Genomic DNA, 13113 nt, shown 5'->3' on the forward strand with positions numbered 1-13113 from the left:
TTTTAAGAACTGTACGGTTTTGAAGCCAAAATACCCCCGCCACAGGCGCCGCCCTCATGCAACCAGAGTCTGTGCAGGAGAGGCTATGAGGGACACCTGAGGGGAGTGATATATGACTTGTTTTCTTTCTAGAGTCTAAACTCTTCTTGGCTCACCCCCTGACCTATTTTACTAATCTTGAAAAAGCTACACAAGAACCCCAGCTGTCAGTAATCGTTAAACATGACGTAAAGCCTTGTTTTTTAACCTCTAATAACTAATGAAAAAGAAACTTTTCAGAAAAAAGAGGACTGGATCACAACGCAGCCCGATAATATCTTCAAATCACCACAGCAGACAGACGTGAGAAGCATTTCTACCGGATGTGTTTACTTTTTAAAGTTTGACCACAGCCCATCTGGAATGACTAGGGGGGCAGAGTTTTTGACCTAAACTGCAGCCAACCACCAGGGGGAGCAGTTTTTGTGGTGACCTCACTCTGAGCTGAGCAAGATGACGTCAGTTTTTTTTCTTTACAGTCTGTGGTTTAACCAGACCCCAGAAGACGGGAGAGTTGTGTCTTCTTTGAAACTTTGCAGAAAAATTAAGTTTTCTCGCCAATTTCTGTATAAAAAAAAATTAATTAGAAAAAATTGTATAGGCTTCCATCTGCTTTCATAAAGCCCTGAATGATGGACATACACCCGTTATTTGTGCTTCAAAAAGTCTTTGAATTTTGTTTCCCATGGCATCATCTCTCTGGCGTAAAGTTACTTCTCAGTCAGTTGGTCTCATTACTGTAGCTGCTTTACAGATTGACGCCATGTAGACTGTGAACTGTGTAAACTGTAGTGGCAGTATTGGCTGTTAATAGCTTACAAAGAGTAAATAGCTCATAATAATGTTGTAATAGTTACTGACATTTGATTCTGTTAAACTGCTCAGGAGACTTTGTTGAGATACATCTGGCTTTAGTCATGGTTGTCCTGACCTTGTAAAATAAAGGAAAGTAAAGTTGTTACTGTTGTTGTTTTAAATATGGCACCTTTCATAGAACAGAATCACAAGGTGCTTCACAGAAACAATGTAAAAATAAGATCATAACAGAACAAGAAAAGAAAAAAGACATTAAAAATGTCTAACAATAAAAGAAACGAACAATAGAATAATCAAACAGTTATTTGTACAGGGAGAGTCACGGGCCTGTTTAAATAAATGCGTCTTTAAAAGCTTTTTAAAAATGACCACAGAGACAGCTGAACAAATAACTCAGAATAAGATTACTCCACAATGTCGGAGCCACCACTTCAAAAACATGGTCCCCTTTCAGCCCATTTCCACCAAGCAGTCTGGTTCAGATCAGTACGGTTTGGTACGGGTTGGATCAGTTGAGGCTGGTCCTGTTTGCGTTTCCATAGCCAGCCGTGCCCCCTTGGGGTAGGCGGCATGTAAGCATCAGTTACATGTTAGTATGACGCCATAGCAGCGCGACACAGTGTGCTAATAAATCCAACAAAGAAGAAAAATGCAACACAGTAAAAAAAGAGCCGCAATGGAAGACATCCAGCAATCAACGGTCTGCAGTGTTGTAGCTCCACCTTCTAGGATCAGATGGGTTTAGTCTGACACCCCAACAGAAGGCTCCCAAAAAGTGGGACGGCTTGCCTTAAAATGCCTGCCCCACCAAGACGAACCGAACTGAACTGAACTGCTAGCTGTAAACGGGGCTTTGGACTTGAGAGACCTACTGGTGACAATAGTCCAGATGGGATGATGATCATTCCAAGTTCAGAATGTGAAACAATGGTGCTAAGTTGAGAAACACCAAGATTTCTGAGTTTAGACCACAAAGGTGCAGGACTTTGTTACTGAAGTGAAAATGAGTCCGCAGTGGGTCAAATAAAATCCAAACATTAAGGTTTGAAGGTTTCAGAATGTTGTGCCATCACCCATATTTTTTTCTAGGGGCGTGAGGGTTCCTGAAAATATGTTCTGCACACTAATTCCTCATTTTTCAATTTTTCAAAGACTTTTTTTTTTTTTAAGATTTTTTTTAATGATTTATAGCTTTTCAGTCTTGTTACACTGCATCAAGACACAATCGAGTTACATCAGCCTATAGTCATGGTTGTTCTGAATATATAGAAGAGCAGAGAAAAATGAAATACAGTAATTAAACAGAAACTGCCTGGGATCCTGAGGTTTAATACTGCCATGATAAAAACACACCATCCATACGTCAGGCAGGAGAGGAGACAGTCATGTGGGTCCTTTTTTTCAAATATTACCCCCCCACCCCACCCCCCTAAGAGCACAGTAGCTGTTGATATCTCCGGCAGCAGAGAGCCCATCACACAGGGTGAGGAGGGTGTTTGGGTGACACTCCTGCGTGGTCCTGTCAGAGAGATTTGTGCCACAGATTGTACTTTCATTAACGCGGCTGCACCGTTTAATTGCCCCGGTGGCAGCCTGATGGTGAATTATTAATGTTAGTCCTGATGTATTTTTATTAAAACTGTCTCAAGTGGTGACGAGCCAACTTTAAAATAAATCCTCAAGCCCACAGCTCTGAGTCTGTGTGTGTGTGTGTGTGTGTGTGTGTGTGTGTGTGTGTGTGTGTGTGTGTGTGTGTGTGTGTGTGTGTGTGTGTGTGTGTGTTCATATATTTAACTCTCCTCATGTGTGTAAGAGGTCTATAGTATCAATAAGTCTAAATGTTCACTTAGCTGTGTGCTGTCCCACAGAGAACACTTTAATGAATCACAGCGCTCTCAGGTCCAGCTGACATTTGAGGAGTTATTGACGATCAGAGATAGCACAGATGGTGTAAAGTCGGTCGATTGGCAGGTGAAATTGAAGCTCAGCTCTCTGTGGAGCTCTTCATGTTAAATGGAATTCCATCCTGCCCGTGTTATTTGAAGCGGGATAAAGATCGCCTCCCTGTTTCACTTGCACAAACATGCATGCCATGTTGCACAGAGAGATTTTTAATCTCTGCATGAAATCTCATGAATCTGCTGTGAAAGCTCCATGCGTCTGGTCATACACGGCTTTCATATCTGTTAGACAAGAAAGTCTCTGTGAGATCAGAGTCATGCACGGGTTTGTCAAACTTTCAGCAGCTGATAACCAACAAAACAAAGTAGAAGAACTAAGAGAAAAAATCTGCCGGCAGTGAAACACACGGGCTGTTAGATTCCTCAGAGGGTTTTTCTATTCATGAAACATGGTCTTTGGTTAGAGCAGTAAACAGTGTTAAACAGCTGCATTTTCTGCACATGATGGTGAAAGAGATAAATTATCGCTTTGAGAACCTGTGGCTGACATCACTAACTGGTTTCTGAAGAAATCCAAAGATAAGGGTCGCCATATCTGAAACGCTAACAGAGCAGAGTGGAAGGCCACCTGCCTGACAGACCACACCTGATCACACCTTATTGAGGCTGTGAAATAATAAAAACAGGTGAGTTATTTCGCAGACGCAATATACAACATGAAGAAGTTGGGGGGTAAGGGGCCTTGCTCAAGGGAACTTGGACAGTGTTCAGAAAACTGCGCTAACACCTCTCCAGCAATCAACTCAATCTTGGTCCATACTGGGATTTAAACCAGCGACCCACCAGTAACAAAGCAAAGTCCCTATAGACTGAGCTCCCTGCGCCCCCTGAGCTACTGGATCTATTAGCAGGGTACACTGTGTCGCGCTGCCATGGTGGCCATCGGCATCCGGCTTACACGCTGCTACCACGAGGGGCACGGTTGTCTGTGGAAATACTAACAGGACCAGGCTTAACTGATCCAACCCGTACCATACCGTACTGATCTGAACTGGACCACTTGGTGGAGACGGGGCTTTAGCTCAGCTTGGGAGCTCATTGACAAACTTAAAATCAGATGCAGAGGAAACAGAATCATTTGTTCCTGAACTCTCAGCAGAGCAGCAGTGACACAAAAACAAGAACTAACCTGAAGAATTACTGATGGACACATGTTGTCTTTTGGCAGGCCATGTTCCAGTCAGCTCAGCACTGTAAACAACCAAAAATACAATCAACAGAGAAAAAAAGGATGGATGACTTTTTCTGACAGTCCTTTAAATAGTTAAAGAAAGTTTTCTTTCAACTAGAACAGAAGTTTCCAAATTAGTTTGCTGAATCTTCCTGCTCTTGATAAAGGGGAATGGGTTGTTTAACGTTGAAGTTTGAACCCAGAGAAAGACGACCCTTCTTTTCTTAAAACGTTGTGTATTTCTAAATCCTCATTGTGCTTTTCATATGACACTTGCAAATTTCTCTTAATTTTTCAAACAAACTGATGAGAACAGAGTGCATGGAATAACGTTTTTTGTTGGAGGAAATAGAAAAGAAATCAAACCTTAAAATCATAAATGTGTAAACACATCTGGTGCTTTCTGTAAACCTCAGTGGCTTGCATTAGGTTGAGGGTGCTGGAATACTTACTGATAACTTTAATCTCATTTCCACCCAAAAAGCAGAGTGAGCCATATGATTTGATGTCAAAGTGTTCAGCATAGCAGTGAGAGTGTTTTTGGACCTTCCCAGCCTCCTTACTCAGCCATTAACGAGCAGAGGGGCTGCCTGCTGAGTCTCCTCTCTGCCCTCTCCGTCTCCTGATTGTGCAGACGGGTTGTTAGCTCAGTGCCTGCATGTCAACATGCACTAATCTGGATGTTTTTGTTTTACTGTGTGTCTGTTTGTCTGTTTGTTTGTGTTTGCATCCTCTGCAGTGTTGTTTACCAGGATGGATTTTATGGTGCAGATATTTATGTAAGTATTATTTACTGGAATGACATTGCATGCCACACCGCCATATCCCTGGTTCCTGCACTGATGCTGCAAACATGCAAACCCTGGAAGTACCCATACATGACTACACAGCCTGCAGCAAAGATGGCTGCCCCTCAAACTGGAAGATACAAACATGAGCAAACACTGGGAGCAAGATGCAGACTGCACTCAGACATTCAACACCTGAAGAAACAGAGACATGACTCACATGTGCACAGAAAATATATTTACATATTTAACATTTAAATCAATGTCAATATTTGACTCAATGAATTCATCAAGGAACTCTTTTCAAGCTCATTAACTCATTCATTCATTTAACTGCCATGAAACGAACGATTTTAATTAATGAAAACGTATTTTTGGAGATCATAATTCTCTCTTTAAAAACAAAAAAAAAAGAAGAGAAGTGCTTCAGTCAGACTGCTTGAGAGCTAAGTTGGCACAGTTCTACTGTCATATAAAAACATTAGCACTCACAACTTAACCAATCATATATATTTATAGTGCCAAACCTACAGAAGTATCTGAGGACATCTGGATGATGTTGCATTTCATTCTTTAAAAGACGCAAAGATAAACAGACATGCTCCAAACCCGGGATAGACCGTCGAGCTGCTCTGTTGAATTTGTGGGAATGACCCCGAAGTGACGACAGGCAGGAGCAGGACGTTAGCTGACACAAAGCTTGACTTTCAAACATTCAGTCAGAGTTGGTAGGTCACTGCGTTTGCTCTTACTTGAATGTATTTTGTAAGTTTTGCAAACATTGGTCTTAGTATCATTGTTGTCAGGAAGACCTGAAAAATCCCAGCATGTCTTGTTGATTTAAAAAATCAGTACACTGTAATAAATAACTGTAAATTTACAAGAAAATTCCAACAGAAAAATCCTGATATGTTTAAATACAGCACTGTAAAAAAAAATCCCTGTAAAATGACAGGCAGCACTGTGAAAAGGGAGCACAGTGGATATGAGACCCTGCTGTACATTGGCTGTCTGTGCTCTACATGGCGTTGGATTTTTACTGTGTGTTGGCCAATTTTAAAATGGAGAAAAAGATACACAGTGTTTTAATATACTAGCACCAAGGTTGCTAGTATTTTACCGTAATTTTATATTCATATACTGTAATCCAATACACAGTGTTATACTGTAAAATGAATTGCAGTTCATGCACTGTAAAATAACAGGCCATCTCTGCTGCCGTTACGTTACTGATGTTTTACAGCAACATTTTTTGCAGTGTATGTTATGCCTCAAAGTGTGATGACTGGTCCTCCATCACTGTCTGAGTGCTGAGCAAGCAGCAGGGTGATCGTTTATTCAACAGCTGCAGTTTGGTGATGTTTGGTTCTGGATAGAAGATCATGGTTTGGGTTTCAGTTCAAACTCTGCTCCCTGGTCCATGTGGTGAGTTGCACAGCCATCTTTCTGGCAGTCAGCTAGAATTAATGAGCCCCCAAAAGTCTGTAGAAAGCAGTGGTGTGCACACAGGGGGGCAGCTGTCCCCCCTCATGGCCCAATTTTTTGGAAAATGTGCGCTGAAATGCCCTCCTGGGAGCTGATACGTGCGCTGAAGTGCCTCCATGGTTGTAAAACACACTGAACTGAAGTCTTTGGTGGAAAAAACAACAACACTTTTTTTCTTATCACCTTAAAAAAGTCTGCACGCCACTGGTAAAGAGTGATCATTTTAGCCGTGTGTGCTCTGAAGGTTGATTTTCATGTTGACAATCTGTGTGCACGGTGACGTTCATCATCAGGGTTCAGGAGCCCTGTACAAATAGATGTATTTACACTTAGTTTGACATCATCTGACTACACTGCAAAAACTGAAATCTTATCATGTGTTTTTGTCTTATTTTCAGTAGAAAATTCCTTTTTAGACTCAATAGGAGCCAAATTCACATGACCAATCCAGAAAAATGTCTTTTTTAAAGTTATTTAAGGACAAAAATGAGGTCTGAATTGTTCATAACCAGTAAAAAAAAATCTGCCAATGGAACAAGAGAAACGTTACTTGTATTAAGACATTGTTCTAGTCTCAAGGAAATTTTCAAGCAATTTTTTCTTGTTCCATTGGCAGATTTTTTTACTGCTTACAAGCGATTCAAACCTCATTTTTGTACTCTGATAACTTGAAACAAGACATTTTTCTGGATTGATAAGTTGAAAGTAGCTCATATCGAGTATAACAAGACAATTTTTACTTTAAAAAAAAGACAAAAATACTTGATAAGATTTCAGTTTTTTGCAGTGTATAAAAGCTCTGAAGCACAAACAATCTGAAATATTTACTGAGGTGAACCTCCAGAGTATTTCAGGTGATGGGAAACTGTCCATTCGAGGCTGGTTTAAAACACTGAAAAACACGCAGATATAAAACTTCACCTACATTTTTCAAACAGGGCGTCTTGTGAATTTACTGCAATAGTAAACAAGAAAAACCTGAATACACACACAGCGCTGAGGACCTGTGAAGAGGCAGACTAATGATGCAATGTGTGTGTATGTGTGTGTGAGTGTTCGAGAAGCTAAGCTAACGCCCTTAACATTCAACTCGTTTACCTCCCATTGGCCCCTGTGCTCTGACACCAGGGACTGACTGAGAAGCTGCCGACAGAATATTTAGTTTCATTATTAACACGGACTCTGATGCTTTATTTGTTAAAGAGGAGACAGTTTCACCGTGAAGCTGCGTCTGTGTGACCAGAGACGTCTGTTACTTCACTATGAAACACAAAAACAGAACTTTGAATGTTGCAAAGTGCAGGAGTTGTTGTCAGCCATTAGACATGTGTAACAGGAATATGAACTGATAGTATCCCTCACCTGTGGCGTGGAAACAGTGTGTGTTGTCTGGAGGCGGCTCAGCAGGAGCCTGCGTCTGCAGCGTCTGACAGACGAGACAGATGGACGGACTCAAAGTCCTGCTCCGCCCCTTTCTCCTTCAGTGAATCAGTGAATGTGATGAATTATGTTCACATTGTGTGTGAAAAAGTGTGTGAGTGAGTGTAGTGGCCAAACCTTGACCTCATGCACACACCTGCCTTACACACACACACACACACACACACACACACACACACACACACACACACACACACACACACACACACACACACACACACACACACACACACACACACACACACGTGGCGTTGTGGCGCTCTCATCAGTCACTCAGTCAGCAGTGACAGTCCACAGAAGCTGCTGACTAACCCGTTCATCTTCCTGTCCGCCCATCATCACACACACTCTGCATCACTTACTCGCCTCCACACTCCATAGAGGTAATAATACATCGCTCATGTCAGGACACACACACACACACACACACACACACACACACACACACACACACACACACACACGCACACACACACGCACACACACACACACACACGAAACACACACAGGGGATCAGGAGAGCATGAAGTGTGTTGGTGTTATTAGGCATGGAGATGATCATTTAAAGGCTGATAAAAAGACAAATATCAAAGAATCATCTCAGCTTTAACTTCTGGTTTGTCTATCTTTCCTCTGGGACCATTAACGCACGATGTAACTGGTAATCGGCAAGTAATCCAGTTTAAAGGACGGTAATGATACAAATCAAGTCCTAACTAGCTTCCTGCCTCATATGGTTTTAAAGAGGTGTCACTTCTGAAAAAAATTGAAAAGACATTTGAGGATCAACCTTAAAGAGGGAGTATTCTGGTTTTTATGCTCTGGTACTGCTGTAGAGGCATTACAACTCTAATATATCATCTTTTCTTACAGTGGTGTTTTAGAAAAACCTCATTTCAGTCTCTGTCTGAAACACTCTCTTGGATACAAAACACTACTTGATTCCCGTGACAACATTATCATCACCACCCCTGGTCTCTCTCTGTTGTAGTCAGAGCGACTGTTCCTTCTCTTCCAAAGCAAACACATTTTTACAAAGTGATGTTAAACTGATGTCAGATTAGGACGACACACTCACAGAAAACAGACTTCACTACCATCCACTGCATTACATGAGTGGTGAGACAGCTAAGCTATGAAAAGCTAACATTAAGCTAACGCACAGTATTCAAGAGCTATTTTATGCAGCTTCTGAATACTGTAAGTTAGCTTATCATAGCTTATGTAGCTCATGCAGATCCTGAATGCAGCTGATCTGTCTGATCCTTCATGAAATGCAGTTCATTGTGGTGAAGTCTGTTTGCTGTGAATCTGTCGCCCTGCTCTGACATCGGTTTAGCTGTTATTAGCTGTAGCAGTCGCTATGGCAGCATTAGCTAGATCGAAATTACAAGTGATTTTAAAATACAACCAACAGTTCAAAACATGGCTAGTATTTACTTGGAGGAGCAAAGGATTGGATATCTGATAAAAAAAATATCCATATCATGGGAAATATTAATCTTACAGAAAACTGGCACGTCACCTCACTAGACGTGCATGAACAAAACCAAGGGCTAACAGGTAGAATTGGGATTGGCTGTTAGCTTTAGCCACTGTCACTTTAAGGCTTCAAGGCTTCTCCACAAACCCCCTTCTTTATGATTGGTCAGCTATGCGAGACCTTGGTGTTTGATGCTTGCCCCTGAAACACATCACGAACCAGTTAGGAGGTCCCTAATCAATGACCTCATCCTTCCAGCAAGACTTCTCATACCATTTTAAACAGTTTAAGGCTGTTTACGAACTGATTCAGAGAGAACTGCTTTTACGAGCACAACAAGCAAAGGCTTCATGAGTAACTTCAAAGGCAGGGTCTGCAGAAATGTTGGTTACTTGTTAGTAAACACAACATTCAAACTGGGCTCCTCCTCCTTGGCTCAGTGCCAGCAGCAGCACACACCCACAGCCTCCAACTGTGACTACATGAACACACTCACTATCCCAGCAACCACCAGTAGCATTACATTTCTACATGGGAGAGACTCGAGAGCCTGACTTGGCATGTTAGCACAAGCTAATCACAGGTATCTGACACCTGGTTAGCAGAAAGCTAACTTGCGTCGCTCTTTGTCCCGTGCTGCTCTCCAAGTCCCTGAAAGCCAGTGAAAGTCGAGCTAAGCTTCACCCTCATTTAGGAGAAAGCTGTTTCTGTTTGGTGTTTTGTTCCACTTTGGTTGTTTTTCTTCCTCTGTGCTACGTCCACTATCATAGCTGCTCTGATTAGCTTCTTCCACCCGCTAATCAACACGCAAAGTTACTTGCACACTTGGCGCTCTGCAAGTGCTGATGTAACCACACTTACTCTCCACCCAGAAACATCCCGAAACAACCAAAACAGGGGGTTGAGGCAGACACAGACAATGACACACATGTACAGAGGCCCAGAGTAGACGATTGAGCAGGATTACTCCTGTAAAAGGTGGCTTTTTAATTTTCAGAAAAATCCTGCAGGCCTCTACCTTTGAGATACAAAAAGCTCAATATCTCCTCTTAAAAAAGGGTGTGTGTGGGGGGGGGCTTTCTTTGCTAAGTAGCTTGAACAGGCAGCATGCAGCTACTGTTCAGTGTATACATAAATAAATGCAAAGCTTGTATTTAAGTCCTGCCTTTATATGTCAAAGAAGAAGAGAAAGCTTCAATGAATTATATCAACAGATGGGATTTTCTTAAAGTGTACAGCAAAGAATGATCAGCACAGCATCTGGAAATGCTGAGACTTAACTTTATCATTGTTAGATAAAATACAAACTGGGTAAAAACATACAGAGAGAAACATTCCTGCAGAAAAACTTTTATGAGTAAATTAAAAAACTGTTTAAAGTGAGAAACAGAGGTGGACCATCGTTCTTCTGCAGTTAAATCAAACATGTCAGTTTATGCCTTGTAAATGCCATTTTAGTCACCACAAACACAAGAATGTGAACAGCCTCTAGAAATGACTAAAAGGGATCCACCGTGTCATATTTTGAAGCTGGGGGTCAGTGACTGAGGTGCTGTTTTTGCAGAGTTTGGGATAAACACACAACTCTGATTCAAAAACACTGAGTCACTGCTTTAACACAGTGCTGAGGAACCGCTCTTCAAGCACTAACCTCTTGATTCCTCCGCGTGCATTAGCGCTACTTTCTGCACCCTGATCACACCCACTTACTTGTGGCATCACGTTTTTACAGCTTTTGTCCATAATAATAAAACAACACCCAAAATAACAAGTAAGCAGCAAGAGGTGGGCGGGGTGACTCTCTTGGAGTTAGTCACAGGCAGTCTGTCAGAAGCTCTTCCTGTGTGCTGTGGTTCTGTAAAACTGAGGCGAAGACGCACTGTAACAAATGATTGTGAGTTTATGAGGAAATTTCAACAGTAAATGTTTCAATACAGAGCTGTTAAAGTTTCCCTGTAGAGCCTGAGCCCGTCAACCACAAGTGTGGCCAGGACCCTCTTGAAACCTTTGTGGTTGTTAATCTCAAATCAAATCTCTGCTACTGTCAAGCGCCATCCTCTGACAACTCATGCCAGCATCTTTTACGTGTACTTTCCAATCCTTTTCAATTTTGACACACATGACCACAATCCCACACCGGACCCAAATACAGGTAGACTTGATGTGTAGGAATAGGGCCAGCATTTGGATGAATGCGATATTTACACCAACTAACACCTCAAAGATGCATCAGAATTCTTTAATGATCTCTCACTGTCAATACAGAAGATGCCAAATATATCAAAGTCACAGCCACACCAAGTGGTAAAAAAGCAGTACTGCAAGTACTCTATTGTCCTGTTTCCACCAAGAGGTTCAGTTCGGTTCGTCTCAGCATGGCACTTACTTTATGACGTTTCCAACGACTAACCCTGGGACAGATCCCCAAATAACCAAGATGAGCCCACTTCTTGGTACCTTTCTGTTGGGGTGCCTGGCTTAATCTGGTCCCAGAAGGTCAATCAATCAATCAATCAATCAATATCAATCAATCAATCAATCAATCAATCAATCAATCAATCAATCAATCAATCAATCAATCTTTATTTATATAGCGCCAAATCATAACAAATGTTTTTTCAAGACACTTTACAAAAACATTTACAGGTCTAGACCCGTAAATGTTGATACAATTTTATTAGCAGAAACCCAACATCAAGACAAGATAAGGAGTCTTATCTTATCTTAATCCACCATGAGTACAGGACTTTGCAGCATTTAGCAAGTTACAATGGAAAGGAAAAACTTCCCTTTAACGGGCAGAAACCTCGGACAGAACCAGACTCATGTTAGACAGACATCTGTCTCGATTGTGTTGGGGTTAGAGAGACAGATAGAGGAGCTAGAAACACAGCAGTCCTTTGATTGTTGGAAAGAATGGTCACTTCCTGTGCGGCAGCGGCTGCTGTATTTCTCCTGGCGGCTCACATCCTCTTCTGAAACAAAGTGCGATTGTTCTTTGAAACAAAGAGCTACATGCCAATGACAGAGAAGACGAAAAGTTACGTATTTCTTCTTCATTGGATTTATTAGCTGGCTACACTGTGTTGCTCTGCTATGGCGTCGTGCTGTTATTTAACTGATGGAGCTGTCTACATCCAGCTTACACGCTATCTACCACGAGGGGGCACAGTTGGCTGTGGAAACACAAACAGGACCAGGCATAACTGAGCCAACCTGTACCAAACCGTACTGATCTAAACCAGACTGCTTGGTGGATGGGGCTCTTCCATGAATACTTGCTGTAGGAGCCACAGCTCATCTACATTCATGCCTTTTTACTGAGGCTCATCTTGTAGCACATTGGCAGCGGCTGCAACATGCTCAGACCGCTTTCATTTTTGTAGTGATGGTGTTTTGTAACCGTGAGCGAAGAGGGAGCACAGAGGATGAGGCCCTGCTGTATAGTGAGATGTTGCGTGGAGGGCACAGGCTGTAAAACCTCAGTAAAACACTGGCAGCAGGGTCGCCAGTGCTGTACTCCTATTTTACCATGGATTTTTTTACAGTGCACATACACGCTGTGGCATCAAGCCTTTGAGTCCCTCCTCATGTTAACCCCTGGAAGCCTTGAGCTGAAAAAGTGGCGTGTCCTGAATGACATATGAGGGCAGGTTTAGAGCTCACACCTCATCTCTGTAATCAAACACTGAAAAACTGCATGTTACATGTTGATGAGTGCAAGAACGTGACAATGCAACCCCTGTGCCTGCTCCTGCATGCCTGTCAGGTGAGTGTTAACTCATGCACGTCTTTAAGATTAGAGTGATGAGTGGAGGAGAGAATAGATCCTACAGCACTTCAAGATTATCTCCTTTCTCTTCATGATTCTGTTTTATTTTACAGGCATAACAGGAAAAAAAACTCCTAAACACAACCAAAAAAGTTCCC

The 13113-nt window shown here is 42.0% G+C and overlaps 1 protein-coding gene across 7 annotated transcripts in view; it reads left to right on the forward strand.

Moving 5' to 3' along the window:
* rbfox1 (RNA binding fox-1 homolog 1) overlaps nt 1-13113 on the forward strand; it is a 356244-nt gene that overhangs the window by 328780 nt on the left and 14351 nt on the right. For 6 of the 7 annotated variants that reach the window (XM_074696052.1, XM_074696049.1, XM_074696051.1 and 3 more), the window contains one exon: nt 4727-4766. The exons of the other annotated variant lie outside the window; for it this stretch is intronic. In XM_074696052.1, coding sequence (XP_074552153.1) covers nt 4727-4766 — 40 coding nt within the window. The remainder of the gene's footprint in view (nt 1-4726; nt 4767-13113) is intronic. 7 annotated transcript variants of the gene reach the window in all.

Source organism: Halichoeres trimaculatus, unplaced genomic scaffold (genome assembly GCF_033239565.1).
Source record: "Halichoeres trimaculatus isolate MK-OKI-2021-1 unplaced genomic scaffold, fHalTri1.1 fHalTri1_scaffold_20, whole genome shotgun sequence".
NCBI classification, from domain to species: domain Eukaryota; kingdom Metazoa; phylum Chordata; class Actinopteri; order Labriformes; family Labridae; genus Halichoeres; species Halichoeres trimaculatus.